Genomic DNA, 23,918 nt, shown 5'->3' on the forward strand with positions numbered 1-23,918 from the left:
AGCGCCCTCTTTGCACACTGGTGTGGACTTCCAAGCATACTACTACTAAAAAGTCTGTGGAGCATTACTTCACCAAAGTGTGGATTCGGAGGAGGACCATAAGGGCCAAGTGCGCCATTTGGGACAGGGTTTATGAGCTGTAGATAACCAGCTCATTCAAAACAGGGCCATCTAGAGGCTGGAGTCCCGCATTGACGCCCTTTAATTTGGACTTTTGTTGCCTGAGTTTGTCTTTAAAAGTATTTTATAACCTCGTTTTTAGTATTTTTATAAGATTTTTGCAAGATCCCTGTTCTTAAAAATGTTCTGCAAAAGAAATAGGCTGAGAATAGGAAATGAACATGAATAATTCCAGGAAATTATTCTTGTTTATTTATAGGTATAGTTCATTTTGATTTGATTTATTTTGTTTTTTACTTTATTTTAGGTTTTATTTTTTTGTTGTTTTTAGATTTTCTCGTTTTTTGTTTTAGTTTTTGTTTTGCTTTTTGTTTATTTTTAGATTCTTTTGTTTGATCTTTTTGTTTATTTTTTTGTATGTTTTAGGTTTTATTTTGTTTTAGTTTTTTTTTTTAATTGTTTTGCTTTGTTTTGTATATTTTAGGTTTGTTTTTGTTTTGTGGTTATTTTACCTGTTATTTCTACAGCGGCACCATCCTGCTCATTTTATTTGCTTCCAGTGATTAATATTAAATCTTCTCCATTGGTTTGGACTTTTGTAGGTTGGTAGTATTTTGCTATAGCGCCATTTAGCATAAAAGCACGTCTTCGGTCTGAAATAATGAAGAAAGTTTACAGACTGCTTCTGGAAATTTCTGCACTGTGGTGGGTGGTTACATGCCCATTTATTCGGACTAAAGAGTTTAATCATTTTGTGTTATTGAGGACACAATTAACAGTATAAGTAGGAAGAGTGAGCTGCCACTCACTACATGGATCTGCTGCCAATGTGATGGAAATTTAGGTACATTATGACAGCCACTTCCTCTATATGCTTCCTGTGGATGGAGCAGATGCCAGAGAGAAGAGATTGCTGTAGTGAAAACACTAATTATTTGACTATAATTTAATTATATTGCAATTTTTTTTGTGGGTAGTTTTCCCGCCACAGCCTGTGATGTGATGATCTGGAGTGTCTGAATGGATGCCGTCCACCCCAGCACTGAGTCTCAGGAAGGGGATGCTTTATCTTGATCAGACACAATGAATCCCTGATCCGTGTGTGTGTTTGTGTGCGTGTGTGAGCCGTATGATTCTCCCGTCACACTAGAACAAACAAAAGCATGTTTCCATAGTTTAGTTTGTGGGAGAGTCAGAATGAGCGTTTATGCATTTCTTTAGCAGATGCATCATAATTGCCTCTTTTATTTGCCAAATTCAAACCAATTATGAAATCCAATGAAGTGAAGATTTTTGAATTGAGTCTAATGTTGTTTTGATTTTGATTTGATTTTTGGAGCCCCTGTGAAAGCGGTTGAATGTATATGTTTGTACAGAAGTGTTTAGCTCGGAGGATCTTAGAGTACAGATAGACATGTGAGCGAAGAAAAGCAAAATAACCTTTTATAAAACTTTTGTATTAGTACATTAACAATGGTAATTTTTGTATATATGAAGACTAGGCTTTCTGAGTAGCAGAAAGAAAAACATTCCTACATTTTTTTTTTAAATGTAAGTTTGTCAGAAATAATTATGTAAACATGCGCAATGTTTTATGTGCCTTTTATTTGGGTTGTCTAAATAAAAAAACTGTAAAACATGATTGCTGTATGTGCGTTTAAGATCTACCAGCATTTATTGTCAATAACTCTGAATTTTATTATGTAAAATTTTCCAATAAAGGAAAAAAGGGAAAAGGGGAGCAAGCAACAGACAAACCATCAACAGTTCAACAAAAGAAAAGAAAACACATGTCCCTTGTTTTACAGGGTTCATGCAGTCATGGAAAACCAAGAGGTAGCATTGAGTTTGAGATTTTTTTTTTAGCCATGGAAATTTCTAAATATAATGGAATTTATTTTTTCTAGTTCTGCATAGATATTTACTAATATCATATATATTCATTTTATTTATTTTGACCGTATATATAGGATTACATAAGATCAGGATTACATGAGTAAGATATTTTGCTGGAAATCTGTCTGTAAAGTTACACAAGGAATTCTGAGTTTAGCCAATGGGAATGTAGACGACCAGCAGCGGTCACTCTCTACTCAGCCAATGGGCCAGATATTTTGGCTCAACACTTGATAATGTGTCAATTCTGCATCAGACATTGTACATCACACAGAGGAAAGAGTTTTCTCAATCCATGATCTTCACCAAAAAAAAAAAATCCTCTTTCATCTCTAATTCATGGCTCTCCATCTGGCCTTGTTCAAATGTTACCCTCCCCCCACACTAGTTCCTTAATCTTACATGCTGCCTTTTTTTCTTCGCGGAATCTCATATTGGTCGTTAGGACTAATTTCCATGTGCATTGGCTCTATTGGTGCGCGTTCACGGCCTCACGCTTGCCGCATCATTTGATCAGGCGTGACGCGCCCCTGGGATCCCAATACAATCAGCCCTGGGTTTAATCTCGTGTCCATGAGCAGGTGCTTCGGGTTCAAGGTCTTTTGTTTCACCCCTCACTGTCGCCTCACAACGGGGATAAAAGACAATGAGACCCATTGAAAGAACAATTGTGCTTTTTTCAGGGCGCCGCTGTTCACCATCTGCCCGTGTCTGTAAGTACAGGCAGCTGTATTAGTATTTGAGAAGCATTTCTCTTCATTCATTCATATTCATGAAAACATCTCATTTGGATGTTTCAGCAACATCCAGCACCTATATAACTCAATAAGACCGTGGGCCCTCTTTAGGAATGGAGCCAAAATATTTATTAAAAATAAATAAATAAAATACCACTCTAAAACCTGATTGGATAAGCCGCGTTTGAAACCGTCATAAAATAAATGCTCAGCTACATTGCTTGGTAACTAAGGGTTATGCTAACGCCCTATTACTTGGGTCATCAAAAATACAGTTAAACCTTAAAAATGTGAAATTATTACAATTTAAAATAACTTTTTTTCTATTTTAATTGAAATGTAATTTATTCATGTGATGACAGATTTTAACCAGCTGTTACTCCAGTCTTGAGTGTCACATGATCCTTCAGAAATCATTCTAATGTGTTGATTTGGTGCTCAGGAATCATTTCTTATTATTATCAATGTTGAAAACAGTTGTGCTGTTTAATATTTTTGTGAAAACCTTGATACCTTTTTTTAGGATTCTTTGATGAATAGAAGGTTCATAAAATGGCATTTATTTGAAATGTCATTTATTCTTGCTGAATAAAAAATATTAATGGGTTAGTTCACCCAGAAATAAAATTTCTGTCATCACCCTCATGTTGTTCCACACCTGTGGGACCTTCGTTCATCTTCGGAACACAAATTAAGATATTTTTGATGAAATCCGAAGTTTTTATCACCCACAGAAAGCAATGTAATTATTCAAGGTCCAGAAAAGTAGTAAAAACATTGTTAAAATAGTCAAGTCAGACTCAGACAGGGGAGAAAAGATATTGTTAAATAAAGTCATTATTTTTGTTTTGTTTTTGTGCACAAAAAGTATTCTTGTCACTTCTTAACATTAAGGTTGAACCACTGTAGTCACGTTGACTATTTTAATGTCTTTACTACTTTTCTGGACCTTGAATGACGGTAATTACGTTGCTTTCTATGGGAGATTTAAAAAAAAACCCTACAAAAATATCTTAATATGTGTTCCGATGATGAACAAAGGTCGTTTGGAACGACATGAGGGTGAGTAATTTAAGGGTTAGTTCACCCAAAAATTTAAATTCTGTCATTTATTACTTACCCTCATGCCGTTCCACACCCGTAAGACCTTCATTAATCTTCGGAACACAAATTAAGATATTTTAGTTGAAATCCGATAGCTCCGTGAGGCCTGCATAGGGAGCAATGGACACGTCCTCTCTCAAGATCCATAAAGGTACTAAAAACATATTTAAATCGGTTCATGTGAGTACAGTGGTTCAATATTAATATTATAAAGCGACGAGAATATTTTTGGAGCGAGAAAAAAACAAACAAAATAACGACTTATTTAGTGATGGCCGATTTCAAAACACTGCTTCATGAAGCATCGGAGCATAAATAAATCAGTCTATCGAATCATGATTCGGATCGCGTGTCAAACTGCCAACGGCTGAAATCACGTGACTTTGGCGCTCCGAACAGCAGATTCGACACACTGATTCATCTGTGCTCCGATGGTTCCTGAAGCAGTGTTTTGAAATCGGCCATCACTAAATAAGTCGTTATTTAGTTTTTTTTGGCGCTCCAAAAATATTCTCGTCACTTTATAATATTAATATTGAACCACTGTACTCACATGAACCGATTTAAATATGTTTTAGTACCTTTATGGATCTTGAGAGAGGAAGTGTCCACTGCTCCCTATGGAGGCCTCACGGAGCTATCGGATTTCAACTAAAATATTTTAATTTGTGTTCTGAAGATTAACAAAGGTCTTACGGGAGTGGAACGGTATGAGGGTAAGTAATAAATGACAGAATTTGGGTGAACTAACCCTTTAATGACAGAAATTTCATTTTTTTTTTGATGAACTAAGCCTTTTTAAAAAATCTATAGATTTTTAGATATTTTTAGTATTAAAATAGTATTAAATTAACTTAATATTTAATTAATTGAAGATAACCGAAGTATGAATATAATATTTTATTACAAACTCAGGAGTTGATTACATCTTTTGTAATAAATGCTGAGATGCTTTACTCACCTGTATCCACTAGGATGCTCTTGAGCGCGGTGAGAGGAGGATAATCTGCCCACAGCTCAAGCGCTCAAGAGCCGATAAAGACCCACCATCTGACGCGCTGTGAACGCCACAGTCTGCTGTTATCAGTGTTTATACACAACATGGATGAATGATGCAGCATCGAGTAATGTGATCAGAGCAGATCGCTTCAGCAGGTAAGATCGTCATTCTGTACAGCTCGTGTCTCTGCCGGATGATTTGAGGATGCGTTTATTTAGATAAATTTACTACTAAAGCACTGTTCAGTTACAATTCTAGTCAGGCAGGCCTCAAGAATGAATCTGTCCTGCGGTTATGCTCTAATAATAACGCCATATATAGTACAGGTCTCTTAAACCACGCAGGGTGCTGTTATGTTAATTCAGTTGGTATGACGTGATGGAGTTTGTTAAAACTCACCTGTGTTCACTTATGTCTGAAATCATACATCCAAAAATAATTATGATTATATAACTGTCCAACATTTTGCATTTTTGTTTTCTGAAGTTTATGCATCCTAAAAAAATCTTACGTTCTTTAAGTGAAAAAAAAATTTACATTACTTTTTCCTTACCCATAATCCTAACCCTACCCATAATTTATCCCTAAAATCAGAGGAAAATAATAGGTGAATAAGAAGCCTCTAACCCTTGTTGTAAACCTAAACTTCACATCAACTAAAAAACTATTCCTCAGATCTGATTGGTTGATTGAAATGTTGTTCCAGGATCAACAAGTGTGTTAATCCAGGAACATGTTCTACTTGGTGAAATCACGTTAACCCATTAGGTCAGGATATAATAATGAACAGTGGTTCTTCTGTGTGATATGTTGACATTTTCCACAGTACTACTATTGCTTATGGTGCCATATTAGCTGATAGCAGACTGATGTTTGACCTCCCAAAGGATTCTGGGATGGGATCTATTTACTTCCAAATGTCTGACCATATGCCTCTAATATCTGACATTAGTCTCATTATATTAGAGCTTAGTTTAACAGCTTGGCTGAGATCAGGGATCCTATTAAAGGGGACCTAATATGCAAAATTCACTTTTATAAGGTGTTTGAACACAGATGTGTGTCCGCAGTGTGTAAACAACCAGACTATAATGGTAAAAATCCACCCACTCCTTTTTAATAATCCCCATAAATCATAAACAGTCTCTTCAAACAAGAGATTCCAGATTTAAGAAGGAAAGAAATTTATTCTTATTAAAGCTACTAAAGTTATTTAATCAAGAGCAGTGAGTGATTTTCTGCTTTTCTTTTGTTGTTTGGTTCATATTAACAGCATATATAGCAGTAGGTTCTGTATATTACGCTTCTGTCACTTTAATACACAGATCTAATATACACATGTGATTTCTTTCCCTGCTGTTTACGTTCACAGACATAACCGACTGTTTTTGACATAACCTTGTGTGTATTTTACAGTTTAAGTGCAATAAAACATATAAGAGAAATCATTTTAATACTCACAGGATGCGTCAGTATCCTGTGAGTATCCACAGTATCCGAGGCGCGTTGTACCGGCTCTGCCCTCTTCTTTTAATTTGCATTTAAAGATACATGCACGAAAACGGCATGTTTTTCCTTCCGCTCAAAAATGGGCTTTTACAACATGGTATAATAAATGATCTGTGGGTTATTTTGAGCTCAAACTTCATATACACATTCTGGGGACACCAGAAACTTGTATTACATCTTGTAAAAAGGGGCATAATAGAAGTCTCTGTTGTTCTGGTATTTATTTGAGGTGATGTGCAATTTGATTGCTTCAGTGTTAGTTAAAATGACATTTTTAAAATAGTGGACTTTCACCTCCCCTTGTCTGTACTGTTCCTTCCTGTCCTCTCTTCTTCTCTTTTCTCCTTCTATCTCAGCAGAACCAGGTCAGAAACAAGGACAGTGTCGAAGCCCCGCTCGTGCTTTTGGTTCAGTGCACACTATGCAACTGTTCCCCTTTTCTTTGGGCTAAACTTTACAAAAGCCCTCTTCTATTAATATTTGGAGAAAATGCATGCGTCTTTGCAATAAAATCTGCAATAGATTAAATTTGCATTCTGTTCTAATAAAATGAATTTAAACTAAATATTAAAAATATACTAGAATTTGTTATCCTCGTGGGTTTGGGCCCATTAGTGGTAATGATAGCACAGTGTAGAGAGGTGCCAGTGAACATGCTGCTACTTTTATACATAGACAGCAGGCGTGTGTTCTGACATAAGCACTAACCCACAGACGACTCCTGTGGTGATAACAGCTCTCGTTGTCAGACACCACAATCTGTCCGTTTGGATTACACTCTCCTCTTGGACGCTGAATCAGCCAGAAAAGCATCAGAATTTGGCGTAGTAATACAGAAAGGGAGATTGGGATCATTTTGGCAGGGAGAACTTTCTAAATTTCATTTAAAAAAAACTATGTTTATAGCTGGTAATTAATGACAGGGCCGTTGTATCTGTGCCAGATTCACACTTGCATCCTGTGCCAAATGGAGTCAAGAATGATTCCTCCATCCTTTAAAGGAGTAGTTCATCCAAAAATGAAAAATCTAAAATTATTTTTTCACCCTTATGTCAAACTGAACATGTGTGATTGATTTTCTTTCATAAACACAATATGGGAAATGTTGAAGAATTAAAAGCTTTTTCCCATGCAGCAACAATGAATGGAAACTGAATCTTTCAAGCTTCCAAAGCACCATAAAAGTAGTCAAGTCTCCCTTAGTCATATGAAAAATTCTTTTGAGTCAAATTGGTTGATCCTATTCAATTGATTCTCAGTGTATTGATTTGATTCCTGAATTCAACTCAGTTGCTGCGTGCCAATTCACCTACTTATACTATGCCCTAAAATATACTGTTTTTGTGAAGAAAAAGTACATACTTGCAAGTGTGTAGCAGAAAAGTAGGCAAGCTCTGGGACATACTACTTCATCAAAATTGTATCTTTAACTGACCACTCTGTCGCTTAGTTATGTGCATTCTGTCACTGTTTAAATTGCCCTGTCACACACAATTTAATTGAATTTCCTACCATTTCGCAGAGAAAGTAGCATGTTGATCTAAAAGTTCACAATGTTGTTGCTAGGGATGCAAAGGGGTGGTAAATTTCCTGAAAGTTTCCAAAAATCCTGGAAATTTTCCAGAAATTTACCGTAAATTTTCCGCCCCTTTGCATCCGCAGTTGTTGCAGATAAAATATAATGTGGATAACTATGAATAAATGTATTTTCGTCAGGTTAGATTATTGATTGATTTGAATGGATTATTATGCTGCCTTCACGTGCTATCGAAAATGTATCACTTCTAAAGTCATGATTACGAGCTTGACGCATTCAAGTACTTTGTTGTTAGAAAGAACAAGAATCACGGAGGACACCAGATTTATTCTTGCCTATTTACTGGGAAAATCTTATTTAAGCCAAAGTGATATTTAGCGTCCCATTCATTGACAACCATAAACATTCACCGCGATATCTAGATCAACAGTTTCCTGACGATTCTGGAATTTCTGTCAAATACAGGCTATTTTTACAGTGTATAAAACATACAATACGTTTCAAATTATTATTCGTACATGTACATACATTAATGCCAAGACAAGGCGATTTAGCTGTAGAAACAAAGCGCAAATACAACTTGAGAGGGCGTTCATGTCCAATTTATTTCTGAAAATTCTGATAGGCAGCATTAATCACAAGTCAAACCCCTCTCTACTTAACCGTTGGGCTCGCTTATCCACCATGTTTGTAGTTTTTTAACACTTTTTAATTATTTTTGTAGTTTTAATCGAATCCTCGTCCAATGCTCAATGGGTTGTGGGCAAGTGCACTTCGAATTCTAACCGGAAACAGAAGACAATCCGGGTACCTTTGGAATACTCTTTTCAACATAGGGGAGAGCGGGGTAAGTTGTCACACTTTTCACACTGTCTAACATATACTGAGCACCATACATCACAATGGTATAAATGTCATACCAAATGAAAGAAGGAAGTCTTGGGCACATATGTTGTATTCATTACATTTTCATATCTTATCTCATTACGGAGTTGTAGACTGTTGTATAGAGAATGTGCACTTGTGACAGTTTGCCCCATCGGCAAGTTGTCACACTAGATTATCTAAAAATAAGAACACAACTACTTAATTGTTATTATTGATTTTAATTTTTAAATTCAAACCAGAACTGGAAATATAAACAATCATGCCTAGAGAATTTGGAAAAACAATTATCCAAATATAATCCAATTATCCAACAATTATCCAAAAATAATCCAAACAATACACATTTCAATCAAAACACATTAAGTGGCAAGACCACTTTACTTTGAACTTTAAACTCAAACTTTCTCTGGCTTGCACATAGATCCATGATAACTGAATGGAATACTGCAGATAACTCGCTTAACTTAACATGTTAAATCTCTGAACATAACTGACTTAACATGTTGAACCTCTTTTTTGAGCATGTTCTATGTGTTTATTTGTACTGGGGCAAGTTGTCACATGTGACGACTTGCCCCAAAGTCATTAGTTGCGTCCCAAATGACGCACTTTACACTATGAACTTATACACTATGTACTTGTGCACTATGCACTCATCCATGTAGTGCGTGAATTGTATAAGGTTATTTTGTAATTTAACATCGGAGTTTGATACCCCCTCCCCCTCCACTACGTAATTAAAGCTGCGACTGTTGAGTGCATGAAATGTCCAAAATTCCACACTTCATTTTTCTGTTAATTTAGTGTATCATCCGGGTATTTAAAGTGCACTTTTTCTTTTTGGAATTTTCTGTGTAAACGCACTACTCGCACTATTTATACTTAAAAACGTCATAGAATAGTGCACAAGTATGCGAATTGGGACGCACCTATTGAGACAACTTGCCCCAAACTGACGTGTGCTAATGTTGGCTAAATCTCAAGGTTAGCTCAACATAGCACGTCAGCTAAAGTATCAAAAGACAAGTCATTGTCTCCTCTATGTTGTGCAAAATAATCATTTTTAACATTCATATCTAACAAAGAATGTTTAAAGTGCAAATTTTTTACTTTTTAAGCCAAAAAATAAGAAAATTGTGCTAACCTCAGATTAGAGCGATCTTGACCACATGTGAACAGAAAGTTGACTATAGAAGGAGTCACACAAAGTGGCTATTTGATTTTTGATATAGAGCCTCTAGTTTTGGAGTTATGAGGAGTGTGACAACTTACCCCACTCTCCCCTACTACAATATGGGATTTTGGGGTGTACTTGAATAGGTTTTCATTCTTGAATATTCAAAAAAACACATTATTTTTCACATACTGTATATTGTTGCAGCACTTCTCACTTCCCAGTCTGCCAGTAACGCTCTGTTAAGTACCTATCTCTATGATAGGAAAAGCACAATGTGCTCTGATTGGTCGGCTGGAGCAGTGTGTTGTGATTGGTCAACCACTTACAGCGTGTTTCAAAAATGTCACGCCCCTTACCATAACCACGAATTTCAACACACTACTAACGCAACTCAACCAGGCCCGCCCCTTTTTTTAAAAGTATGACTTTTATTTAAATGAGGAATATTGTGACGTGGTCTTTCCCGGAAGAAAACTTAAGACTACAATCGAGGCGTTTCAGGGAGTCCGGAAACAGTGCTTATTGATGTAGAGAATAGCCTTTGAAGTGTACTTTGCAACTTTGCAGACCTTTTTCATGCTCAAACAGCAACATTAAGCACTAAAGAAAGTTGAGAATGTAAAAAAAGCCTCTTTAAATGACCTGTAGTGCGAATGACTTATTGAGGGGCCGGCCGTTTTGACATAACACCACTGCCGTTGTTTACTCTGTGCTTCTTTAACAAATCACTTACTCCGAGGGTCCAACGACAGCGGGATTGATAGTCGTGAGGGTTGCCATGGAGACAAGACCAGCAGACTCTGATCACGTTGACTGTTGATGATGGCCGTAATTTGAAATAACGAGCGTTCCTGTGTTGCTCTAGAAGGATGATTGCCCCCATTATGATGACACCTCTGCCGTGCTGAGATCTCTTTCACAATTATCAATCAGATCCGGCACTGTGTGGCATTCCTCCGGCTCTAATCCATCTCAGTGGGTCACACAGACCCCTGCTTAACCGATATCAGCTCAGCGGGCGTATTAACTATGGATGACGTCAGCCCTCTGCTGTATGTTATTCACAAGGGCACAGCCTCCCTTCTTCAGAGACACATCACTAAGCTGCTACTGTTCCTGCGCTCGCTGGCAAACTGTGCCAGAGTCTGTAGCTATATTTAGCACTGCCTGTTTGGTTTTAGGTGCAGATTAATGTGGAGAGATGGAAATGGGAGCGAGGGATATCCGAACCTCTCCGATGATGGATTTTATGGAGGAGCCCGCAGCCTGTGATGGGAGCTAAAGGTTTATCTTGCTGGCTGTAGTCGCTTCCTGGTGGATCTTTTGGTGTGAGCCTGCGTCTCCTCTGCAGACAGACAGCAGGTAGGAAATAGATACATATTTGGCATGTGAGGCACACTGCACATGGATGATGATGATGTGCGTCTGGCCATTTGTTGAGTGAGGGCAAAATGTGCCCTTTAAAGAGTTTTAAACCTATCCTGTCTTTTTTTAGAAGCCTTGTTTGTTAATGACCCTGATCCATTTAATGTCCAATGGGGGCCGTCCACTGTATGACTCATGCTGCTCATGTGTGTGTGTCTATGCTTTATGATCTAAAGTAATACATTTTCTTAACATTAATTAAAATGTTTCAGAATTAATTCATATTACCCTGAAATAATTCGAGGATAGTATGAATAGACAATATTTCATGTGTTGAATGTATTATTTGTTTATCCTTAATGTGAATTATTTAAAAAAAAAAAATTATATTTAAATATCAAAGACGGTTGTCAATAATTCTTGCACTAATGTGATGTTAAAACCAATGAATACTGTAGAATCTATCAAAACATAAGAAATATATGTACATTTATTAAATTCAATGTTGTTATTGTTGACTAAAACTATTAAACAATGTGTTAAATTGAAATAAAGCTGAAATAAAATGGAAAACCTAAAGAATGAAAATTAGAAATGTTGTCTTGGCAATTTACTGAAATAAGTTTAAGCTGAAGTACTAAAATTAATTATATAGAAATATTTTAAAAATTAATAAAACCAAAAGCACATACCAAATGACTAAACTTAAACTAAAAACTAAAAAATATAAAAATAAAAGTAATATATTACTTTTTATAATAAAATTATTTTACTAATTATAGTAATTATATTACTAATTGTAATAAAAAAAATTCAAATATTAATAATTACTATAATAGTCTATAAATACTTCTAAAATAAAGCTGCTTATATTAAATGAGTGGAATAATATTATAATAATAATGGAATAATATTATATTAAAAATAATTTTTCACACTGCTGTACCATTTATAATAAATTAATGAAGTCAAAAAGGTGATTAAAAATGGTGAAAATGTTGATAAAATTATTACAGTTTACAGGATATACACTTTTCCTTATGCATACATATATATAAATCTTAATGTAACTTTATATCCATTTTTTTCAACTACCCTTTTATTGAATGCCATATCATTGGTTAACATTTTGCTGTTTTGATGTAGGTCTTCAGGAGTGGGCTGCTGTTCGTCCTTTGACTTGAGGGGGACTGTGAGAGTGAGAGCAAGGCATTCTGAGAAGCCCAGCCAGTCCTGGATGTGGTTGAGTCCCAGCTATCAGCAGCAGAAGAAAAGTTTATCCAATGCTGCCCCTCTATATACTGAAGCTCACCTCAAGGGGCATCATGAGTGGATAACGGGCGTGGCTGGAGGCGGTGCATAGGTCAGGGGGTGGGGCAACTGCAGTGGATGGGCAGCTTTGAGTGGAAGGGAGGTTCTGTAAATGATGACCAGCCTTTTCCGCCGGAGTAACGCGAACAGTAACCATGGCAGCAGTACTCGAGGGGGCGACGCTGCCTCAGGGGAGCTCAATAACAGGAGGCCTCCACGTCAGGTCCGGCATTTGGAGTTTAGCCAGGCAATGGATGACTTTAAGACGATGTTTCCCAGCATGGAGCATGAGGTTATCGAGTGTGTCTTGAGGGCTAACCACGGTGCTGTCGACTCCACCATTGACCAGCTTCTGCAGATGAGCTTGGATAGCCAAGCCACAGATGACAGTTCGGATTCTGAGGACAGCATTCCTCCAGAGGTTAGTCTAGAAACTTTTATTTAGATCTGTCGAGACTAAAAGTTTGGCATGTTTAGATCTCGATGCACAAAAGAATCTTTCCATCTAACCTCCGTTGCAGATCCTGGAGAGAACGCTGGAGCCGGACAGCTCAGATGAGGAACCTCCACCCGTCTACGCTCCGCCCTCCTATGACATGCACATCTATGACAGAAAACATCCCGCAGATGTTCCATCCACACCACCACCCAGGCAAGAAGAACATCTAACCGAGTTTTCTGTTGGAAGAAATTACTATTAATAATAATAGACTTTAATCTGTGAGAGACGTTGTGTTTGCGTTCACTTTGCTGAAATGCTTGTTATGTTGGTTTGGCTACTATTTAAGCTTTTTCTTCTTCTGAGACCAAATTTCAAAAGTTAATTTTCAAGCTATGTGACCACCAATCTTGGCACAGACCTTCAGGCTGTTCTGACTCAGTGTGCTATATATTTTCTAACTGATCCGATTTATGGAATTCCCGTATCGGACTTTCAGACAGGCCCAAATTCCCATAGACTTCCTCCATTCAATATAGAGTATTTAACCCTCTGAGTCAACATTTTATTTTTACTATGAGTAGTGTTGTCACGGTACCAAAATTCCAGTAGTCGGTACCAATACCATGAAAATTTTACGGTTCTCGGTACCAATTTCCTTACCACAGCAAAATCTTTTGGTGCTATTTTACTATTTTATATAGCCTATTTTAAAACCATTAAATATAATTTGGAGCGTGTGCGTATGTTTGTGTGTGTAGGCCTATATATAGGCTACCTCAATGAAATACATTTTGAAATATATAAATAAATAAATAAATAAATAAATGCTCAAACATCCATTTTGTACTGTTGAAAAAACAGCTTATGCTGTTAAGGTAGGTTTTGAAGCTGGTATGCTGGTTTGAGCTGGTCCATGCTGATCAAGTGCTGGTCCATGCTGGTCCTAAAATGGTCCTGGACCAGCATAAACCAGCTCAAACCAGCATACCAGCTTCAAAACCTACCTTTCCAGCATAAGCTGTTTTTTTTCAACAGGGGTAACAGACGTGCGTGTTCATTTTAGCTATTCCGTCAGTGAAAAAACACACTACAGCCTGTAAAACTATGAAATAAATAACGGTAAATAATGGTAACCTAAATAATAAGAAAGTTAAATATTATTTAAAAAAACATTCGTTTTTTATTTCAACACAAATATGCGTCATATAGCTAAAGTCCCGTTATTCTAGTCTTTGATAAGCGCTTTGAGAGGGATGCGGGACACGAGCAGGAAAGAGACCATTTCTCTTTAATAATACCTTCATGTTTTCTCCTGATGTTACAAGCAACTGACACTTGTTGTAAAAGGTCTGAAGAGCCAGTTTTATCCTCCGCAGGGGAAAGACATTCAGGCTATGTTTGATTTAGCGCTGCCAGAGAAAACGAAAGTAAAAATCTCCAGCGTGTGTGAAACACGCTATACAAATAAACTTGACGCGCCTTATAAAGTCTAATAACGAGCACAAACTGTGTTAAACTGAAATTGACGTGCAAGCAAAAAGGTTTCTGTCCTACGGTGTTTTTTCTACTTTACCACAGTAAAGAATGCGAATAGCCTAATAGGCCTAAATACGAATGAAAGAAACGTTTATAATCCCCTGCGTGAGTGAAGATTTGGGAAAAGAAACAGAGATTCCATGTGGAATAACTAATGGGATATTGTTAAATTCTCTGATAATCAGGTGACCAGATCGCGATTCGCAGAACAGAATACAAAGTTTAATTTATGGACTCTCGTACCTCTCATTCGGCATGAACCAAAATGTTTCCATGGCTGCGATGTCACATTTAATTGCTAACCTATTATTTCTTTTGTAAACAAAGCTTTGTGCTTCACTCGTGTCATATTCACGTAAATACTGCCACAGCCCTATCAGTGGGTACCGAATATACCCGGGGTCTCGGTACTACCGGTACTACTGAAATGCGGGTATCGTCACATTTTCAAAATTTCAGTACCGACTTGGTACCGAAGTACCGGTACTTTTGACAACACTAACTATGAGTGTACACAAATAAAAGAAGACATTTCACAGTTTTGAATGATGTATAACTCTTATCTGTATGTCCAAAATCGACAGAGTATTTTGAGTCTCTTTCGCACCGGTAAGAAAAAAACAGAGGTAGTATCGCCGGCGCGATCGCCGACCCCAAGGAGTTATTAAGCTGTCATATCACTAGCAAAGCCTAACCACTAGCCTATGGCAATGTGCTAAAATATTTAATCTAAAGTTTAATTCCCTAGACTGCCTAACAAAATGTTAAAATTTGCTAGCAACATGCTAAAGTACGCTAGCCAAATGCTAAAACATTCTATCAATGTGTTAAGACGTGTTAACCATAACTAGTAACATGACGTCAATACATGCTAGCAACTTGCTAATTTATGTTAGCAACATGCTATCAATGCCTAGCTAGCTAGCTGGCTGTTTTTCTTACTGTATTTATATAACCATCAAACTTTAAAAATTATTTGAAACTTTCAGACAAGGATTTGTCAATCCAACATCAAAGTTTGTCTTGACAAACTTTACTTCTATAGTTTAGTCTGCTGCCCGGTTTAGTTGTGAAAACAGTTTAAATTTACACTGTTTTTATGTTCGCTGTTATTTTAATGTTATTACATCAAAGCATCAAAGTGGTATTTACAATAACTACGCTTGTAATCCAAACTGACATCACTAGCTATGTTTTCATCCAAAGTTGCTACTTGAATCTATGTGGAAAATTGGAATATCACATAAAACATCCATGTCATGTCTTCAAGAGAACAAAATCATCACTTTCTGGGAAACTGGCACAAAGTATCAGTAATAAAATTGAAAGTTGCTGCAACAGTCGCTCTTTATTTTCCACATAAGAAATTCCTCATAGTTCACAGACAAAATGCAAGAAATGCTGTCATGTTATCTTGCGTTCAGAGGCAAATGCGGTTAGTATTGGATGTTTCGGGAACATAATAGTGTGAGACAGGTTTGTGAGGTATTTATACTAAATCATTTTGATGACAGACTTTGGCTCAGTCATTTCATATAACATAATGTCTAAAACAACATGGTGTGCAATGCGATTGGTCCAACTGTTAGTTCAGTTAACCAATCACATCTATTTTGTATTGCACATTGAGGGATTTATTTGGTAAACGTGTTACCAGTTGTAATTTTTGCATGCCGTCTTATTGCATAAACATGTATCCCCATCAATTAGGCGCACAAGTTTTTATGCTCATCTTGGCATTTCCATGCAGCGTTTTTTTTTGTGTGTGCAATATCCCAAAATTCAGATAAAATGCTTGGATGGAAACATAGCTATTAGTGTGTGAACTCAAACAATAGTGTCTTATAAATGATTTAAATCACAAGATGAGGATCCCATCGGGCCTTTCTAATTTCAGGTGTGTGTTTCAGAAGAAGAATGAGTATTTTTATTTTATACTCATCATTTTGCCAGGTTCGATGATTATCCCCCTCCTGGGCATCAGCAGGTCGGCAGATACAGGAACTGGAATCCACCGTTACTAGGCAACCTCCCCGATGACTTCCTGCGGATCCTGCCTCAGCAGTCAGAGAGTCTTCAGGTGGATTTATTAATTACTATCATGCAGTCTGTATTAAAGTATTATACTAAATATCATGTTTTCAAGCATTTTGATCCAGATTCAAAGATATGAATTTAGAAATTCAACCCCCCACCCTCCCCCCTTGTGTTCAGATTTACCAGATACAGTGACAATATTATATACATATAATCCTTTGGTAGCATTTTAACATGTTTTTAGGCACAATTTCATTTGAAAATACACACAAATATCATGAGTTTACAAAAACAAGCATTACATGGTGATTCAAAGACCTCCGTTGAAGTCTAAATTCACTAGCTTTAAGGCCAGACAAAGCAAATCAATTGTCTCATGGTTGATTTTTTTTGTCATTTCGGTAAAAATGTCCTTGGTGATTTTTGTCCCCCCACAGCGTTCTCAGAGCAGCTTGTCTCAGCCTTCCTCCTCCTCCTCTTCCTCCCTGTCATCCCTGACGCAGCTCTCATCCAGCAGTGGTGCCCTGTCAGGTAGCGTTTGGTCATCCGAACAGGACAGGAAGTTGAAACAGTACTTGGAGGATGAGAGAATCGCCCTTTTCCTACAGAATCAGGAGTTCATGAAAGAGCTACAGCGTAACAGAGACTTCCTCATAGCTCTGGAAATAGGTACTCATATACACACACACACACATATATATATATATATATATATATATATATATGATATGATATGATATGATATGATATGATATGATATGATATGATATGATATGATAGAGGACCACAATGTGAATTTCATTTTGCCTTCTATTGTTCTTAAAGTCACAATATAACGGAAGTGGCAACTGATTTTTTCTGTATTGTGACATAACATCCAAGTGAAGCAGATTATTGAAAAGGAAAAAATGAAGGGCTGGGACTTCACCGGTTCATCGGTTCTCAATTCATCGGTTGTTAACTGGATAGAGGCAGATCTGATGCTGAGCTTCTTGATTGTAAGAAAGGGCCAGCTTAAACAGACTAAATGATTGGAGAACCCTGGCTTGGCAGATTGGGATATGACATTTTGATAAAAAAAAATTAAATTATTAAACATGGATGAATAGCTCACGTTAAGATCATTAACATGCATTTACAAAATTCATGTAGACTATAAATTACAATTAAATGAAAAGTATACTTTTACTTTTTTATATTTAATAAAATGCTATTTAAATGTTATACTTAGACTAATTCTAAATGTTTAGTAATTTTTTAATAAGTAAATGTGGATTGCCACTGGATGGATTTTTTTTTTTTTTTTTTAATTTTTTTAAATTTTATTTTATTTTATTTCATTTTATTTTATTTTATCCAGTTGCTACTGGGCCATTTTTCAGATATTTTCCCCCCAGAAGCAGCAGTGTAACTAGGTCAGAAACACACAAGAACAAATACACTTTCACACAAATGCTCATTTTTCAAACATACTTCACTTAGGATGAAATGTTTGAATTTCTCCATGTGAGAAAAACCTCTCATTCATAGTAAAGAATTCATAAACCAATTAACATTGCTGTCAAGCATCTTTTTTGCAGTCTTTACCATTATTTGGGACCCCTCAAAGTCTTGGTTCCTCCCAAGATGTCTTTCCTCATCTTACCTGTTTTTTGGAATGATTTACAATATGAAAAGCACCATACAAATAAATGTAAAATAAATGTAATCGAGTTCTACATTTTTAATTTTATTCCCCTTTCTATTTGCAAAAAGATTGGCAATGTTTTTCATTCTCATATTTGTAAACCATCACTCCTGTCATTCTGCTAAAATGCATTTGAAATTGACCCCAGTGGTGTGTGTGTGTGAACAGCTTTCATTCCTAACACACTGTGTGCAGTGTTGTGTTGTTCAGTCCACTGTCTCCACTCACTCTGGAGCGGCTGATCTTCACCTGCCCTCAGTGAACCTGTTGCCTGCTGTGTTTTAGATCGTCAGAGGTGCGAGAAAACACAGTGTGGTCATTCATCCGCTTGCACGGAGAACTCCACCGAAGGTAGATTCCCTTCATCTTCATCCATCAGCCACACAGCACGAGCTGCTTTGCCACACAAACACTGACAGGAAGCTTCGTCTGAACCTGTTTGTGTCGCCACATAAAGCATAACACTCAGATAATGGTCTACGTGTTGTAGCATTTTATTTTTTATCATGAAGTTAAGTTAAAGAGGACCTATTATGCTTTTTTTACATTTACAACTTTTTTTTTTTTAGTGTTTAATGTTGCTATTTGAGCTTGAAAAAGGTCTTCAAAGTTACAAAGCACAAAGGTAGTTATTCTCTATATCAGTAAGCACTGTTTCTGAACCTCCTGAAATGCCTCCATTGTAGTATTGAGTTTTCTTCCAGGAACGTACACATCACAGTATTCCTCATTTAACTCTTTCCCAGCCATTGACAGAATTTTCTGTAATTTTCTGAGACAACGCTTTCCCGCCATTGATGGAATTTTCCAGCTTTCTTTGTTTTCACTGTTATACGGTAGGGGGCACTATTATGCAACTTCTGAAAGAGTACTGAATCTCTGGATCAAAACACATGCAAAAAAGGAGCAGAAACAAGCGATAAAACCATTGCTTGTGCACGTTGTAGTCTTTGAAAACAAATATGCATTCTTCTCAGCTTTTTTTTTCAAAATGTTGCTTTTTTTATGAAACCTAGCCATATTCAAGTGTTGATAAAAAAGAACTTTGTTTGTTTAAAAGCAGAGGCTTTGTTCTTTCTTTTAATATATATCATGTTCAGATATTCATATAACAAAATATTCTTGGGGCCATGAAATTTTGTGAAAATTAAAAAAAAAAAAAAAATGCTGGCAGTGACTGGCAACTTTATAAAAAAAAAAAAAAAAGCTGGTAATTCCTGCACAAGGCATACGCAAAAAAAGGGGCGAGGCCTGGCTGAGTTGCATTAGTAGTGTGTTGAAACCATAGGCCGTGACGTCACCCGTGGGTTTCTGAAGAGCATTTTTGAAGCCCACTGCGTGTCACTCCCAGATAACCGAAAATGGGCAAAGAGGCGGGGCGTGGGTGGAGCTAAGGTGATGTGACGGGTAACAGACAGCAGACAAACAGCTAGTAGTGACAGCAGCTGCAATCCACCTGTCACTCAAGTGGCCACGCCCTTAATTATGCATAACTTTTAAGGCTTAATATAATTTAAACGGATGAGTTATAAAAAAATTCACCCCCCTCACAGTTGTCATGTAGGGTAAAATTAGCTATATAGACCAAAACCACTTTTTGTACCAGGCTGTAAACATTTTTTTCTGCTGTAAATTTGGGCATTTTAACATGGGGGGTCTATGTGATTGACTCCCTTTTGAAGCCTCGTGGCCAATTGATGAATTGCATTTTAAGTCACTTCCATGTTTGATTCAAGAGAGAGACCGGAAGGTTGCTGCTTGGTTGAAACTCGTGGTTATGGTAAGGGGCGTGACATTTCCAAAACACGCCCGAAGCAGCTGACCAATCAGAGCACATGGTGCTTTTTGGAAGGAGTGGCTTCAAAGAGACAGGAACTAAACAGAGCGTTACTGACAGACTGGGAAAAGAGGTGCCGCAACAATGTATGTAAAAAATAATGTTTTTTAACATTAAAACCTATTCTAGTAGATCCCAAAAACAAAATCAAGACTCTAAAAGGTCATAATATGTCCTCTTTAAAATTGGTTGTTTGGTTGTTTTTGCTAGTGTACATTAAAAGAAATAATTCACCTCAAAATTCTGTCATTATTTACTTTTTTATGGACATATGTTGACATGCTCATGTCTATCTCTTGGTGTAGGTGATAATTGTGGCTCGGGGTCTGAGGAGGCCTGTTCATCTGTCTCTGATGATGCCTTATTCATGGAGAAACTCAAGCACATGGGCAAATGTAAGAGAGCGCAAACCAAAAGCTTAAAACTTAACCGTAAACGTATCAGCTCTCACCCCATTCTGACCACTGTATTGTTACCTACAGCTACAAGGAAGAAGCTTTTTGAAATTGCTAGGTCATTCTCGGAGAAGACCAGAAGGAAGAAGTCCAAAAAGCGAGCTCTACCCAAACATCAGTCATATCCTCATATGTCCAGCTCGGACATTCACTGCCAGAAGTCTGCATCTATGTATGTTGTGTAAAGGAGGAGTTCTTACATTTTTTATTTCTGGATCTTTCTTAGTCTAGCTGTTAGCTTCATGTTAAAGGTGCCCTAGAATCAGAATTTGAATTTACCTTGGCATAGTTGAATAACAAGAGTTCAGTACATGGAAAAGACATACATTGAGTTTCAAACCCCATTGTTTCCTCCTTCTTATGTAAATCTCATTTGTTTAAAAGACTTCCGGAAAAAACACTCGGATCTCAACATAACACCGACTGTTACGTAACAGTCGGGATCATTAATATGTATGACCCCAATATTTGCATAATGCCAGCCCATTCGATGCATTAGACAAGGAAAGGCAGTATTAACGGCTGGATCTGTGCACAGACAGGGTAAGCAAGCAAGAACAACAGCGAAAAATGGCAGATGGAGCAATAATAACTGACATGATCCATGATATCATGATATTTTTAGTGATATTTGTAAATTGTCTTTCTAAATGTTTCATTAGCATGTTGCTAATGTACTGTTAAATGTGGTTAAAGTTACCATCGTTTCTTACTGTATTCACAGAGACGAGAGTCGTTGCTATTTTCAGTTTTAAACACGTGCAGTCTGTATAATGCATAAACACAACTTCATTCTTTATAAACCTCTCCAACAGTGTGTAATGTTAGCTCTAGCCACAGAGCATAGCCTCAAACTCACACAAAATCAAACGTAACCATCTAAATAAATACTTTACTCACATAATTCGAAGCATGCATACAGCATGCATGATGAACATCTTGTAAAGATCCATTTGAGGGTTATATTAGCTGTGTGAACTTTGTTTATGGGAGGTATATATAGTCGAGAGCTCATGGGGCAGAGGGAGCGCATCTCTTAAAGGGGCCGTGCTGAAAAAATCAGTGCATAGTTAATGATTCCCCAAAATAGGCAGTTAAAAAAATTAATTTAAAAAAATCTATGGGGTATTTTGAGCTGAAACTTCACAGACACATTCAGGGGACACCTAGGACTTATATTACATCTTGTAAAAAAACAATCTAGGGCACCTTTAATGTGTGTGTCTAAATATGATTATTTGATCATGTAGCATATGGTACAAACTTTTTTAAGAGTGCTAGTTTTAAAATTAATCTTAGAATTAGTTGTATGGTGTTGTAGTATTAAACGTGTAGTGTGTTCGTTCCTTGACTTCCTCTCAGTCTGGGCTCTGCAAACTCCACCATCAATCTCCTGGATGAAACAGAGGGACCACTGTCAGGTGAATATTATCTTTATCTCAATGTAGTGGCTCTGCATGAATGTATAATATTTGGTGAAACCTTGTAAAGTGGATATGTTGATGTGTTTGTAAGCTGAGGGTGACAGCCAACTCAAGAGGCTTTCAGGAAGAGAGGAAGGGGAGGAATCAAAGGAAGTGATGTCATGGTAAGTGCACACATACACATATTTGGTACAGATAATAAATACATTGTTAATTTACTCATATTGCTGGCAAAATTTTATATACATAAACAAAAATGCTCAAATTCATCCCCAATATTTAAGGTATTTTTAGTGGAATTGGATTGTTTTATATCTTCTCTGAAATTGTTAAATAACAGAAAGTCATTAACATGCTTAAAATATTATGATCCCCTGTTACTAATTAATGACACACTTTGTATTGCACTGTCTTATGCTATGCTCTATTTGTAAATTGTTCTATTTTCATTCAAAAAATAAAAATTTGGTACAGATAATTGGTATTAAATGTATTTATATATAATAATATGTATAATATATAAAATGTAAAATATATTTAATGTTGTGTTTTGAAATTCTCAGGTTATATTTTATTAGTGACATTTTTAGCTCACCAAGGCTGCATGTATTTGATCAAAAATAAAGTAAAAGTAATAACATTGTGAAATTTTGTTGTTTAAAATAACTGTTTTTCTATTTTAATATATTTTAAAATGTAATTTATTCCATTCCTCTAGTCTTCAGTGTCACATAATCCTTCAGAAATCATTCTATATAACATTTCTTATTATTATAAATGTAAAACAGTTATGCACATTCATTTTTTTTTTGTAGAAACCGTGATTTTTTATATATATATAATATGTTTTTTTTTTCCTATGATCTTTTACAGATGGATGAATAATGGCTGGTCATGAATAATGGTCTCTGCATTTGAAAACTAAAGCATCGTGAAGATCAAGATTTTACTCAGTTTCCTGCAATGCTTAATTAAACCTGAGCCATGAAACCATTGTAGTTCTATTGTTTGTAATATTCTGGTTCAACAGTCTCTCTTGTAGTTTCTGAATGGCATGCGGTGTAGCAAATCAGGTGGTGTTAAGAAGACTGCTGTGTCGAGTCAGTGCCCATGAACATCCACAAGCACAAAACCTCACTGCTCAGCTTGATAAGAAAATCTGTGTTTATCTCAGGAGAATTTAAACGGCCTGGAGCCCATGTACAGTTCCTGTCATGTTTAGAGATTATGCTCTTTCCATTCCTCATGATCATATTTGATAAGATATTACTTTGATATCTGGGTGATTGATTAAAAATTAGTTATCAGATTTAGTTGCAATGTTTCAATGTGTTTTCGACCAACTCTCAATTTAAAATCATGCTTCAAGTCTTCTTTTCACCATTCCTGAAATGAACATTCATGATTTTGTTCTTAGTGTAAAGTAAGATCTGGTTGTGTGTATTTACACTGGGAGAGTAAATATATTGTAATAATTTTCACAGTTTAGGGCTGTTAGCTCACTGTAAATTGCTATTGATTTTCAGAGGATCATTTTGTTTGTTATTAAATAAATTACATTTTGAAACCAACACATCCATGTTTGTCCTGATTATTAAACCTTTTCCAGATATTAAAAGCTTCAGGATAAAGATATTCATATGCACAAATGTACTCGGAGTCAAATATTTAGGATGTAAAATGGTTTTGTTTTAAAATATCCATTTTGTTTGTTACTCTGCTGATCCTGATCTTGCTGTTGTGCTGTATTTCCAGTAGAGGACGCCACACCCTGTGCCATAAGGCTAAACATACTACAAACACACTTCTTTATCCCAATGTTTAAGAAGACATTAAGTAAAACTAAAAGTGTCTTA

The 23,918-nt window shown here is 36.4% G+C and overlaps 1 protein-coding gene across 4 annotated transcripts; it reads left to right on the forward strand.

The window, feature by feature from the left end:
• The first annotated feature begins 4,858 nt into the window (after positions 1–4,858).
• Positions 4,859–23,633, forward strand: cuedc1a (CUE domain containing 1a). Of its 4 annotated transcripts, XM_048180873.1 has the most exons (13): positions 4,874–5,012; positions 8,628–8,750; positions 11,150–11,330; positions 12,480–13,065; positions 13,166–13,296; positions 16,576–16,702; positions 17,097–17,328; positions 18,632–18,697; positions 20,489–20,578; positions 20,666–20,810; positions 22,001–22,059; positions 22,154–22,226; positions 22,936–23,633. In XM_048180873.1, coding segments are annotated over exons 4-13 (1,233 nt in total). In that variant the 5' UTR covers positions 4,874–5,012; positions 8,628–8,750; positions 11,150–11,330; positions 12,480–12,756; the 3' UTR covers positions 22,937–23,633. The 4 variants fall into 4 exon arrangements, with proteins under 4 accessions (XP_048036829.1, XP_048036830.1, XP_048036831.1 ...); XM_048180872.1 differs by lacking the exon at positions 8,628–8,750 and having other exon boundaries at positions 4,859–5,012; XM_048180874.1 differs by lacking the exon at positions 8,628–8,750 and having other exon boundaries at positions 4,876–5,012; positions 20,666–20,759.
• The last annotated feature ends 285 nt before the right edge of the window (positions 23,634–23,918 follow it).

The sequence above is a fragment of the Megalobrama amblycephala genome, linkage group LG2 (assembly GCF_018812025.1).
Source record: "Megalobrama amblycephala isolate DHTTF-2021 linkage group LG2, ASM1881202v1, whole genome shotgun sequence".
Lineage (NCBI taxonomy): Eukaryota > Metazoa > Chordata > Actinopteri > Cypriniformes > Xenocyprididae > Megalobrama > Megalobrama amblycephala.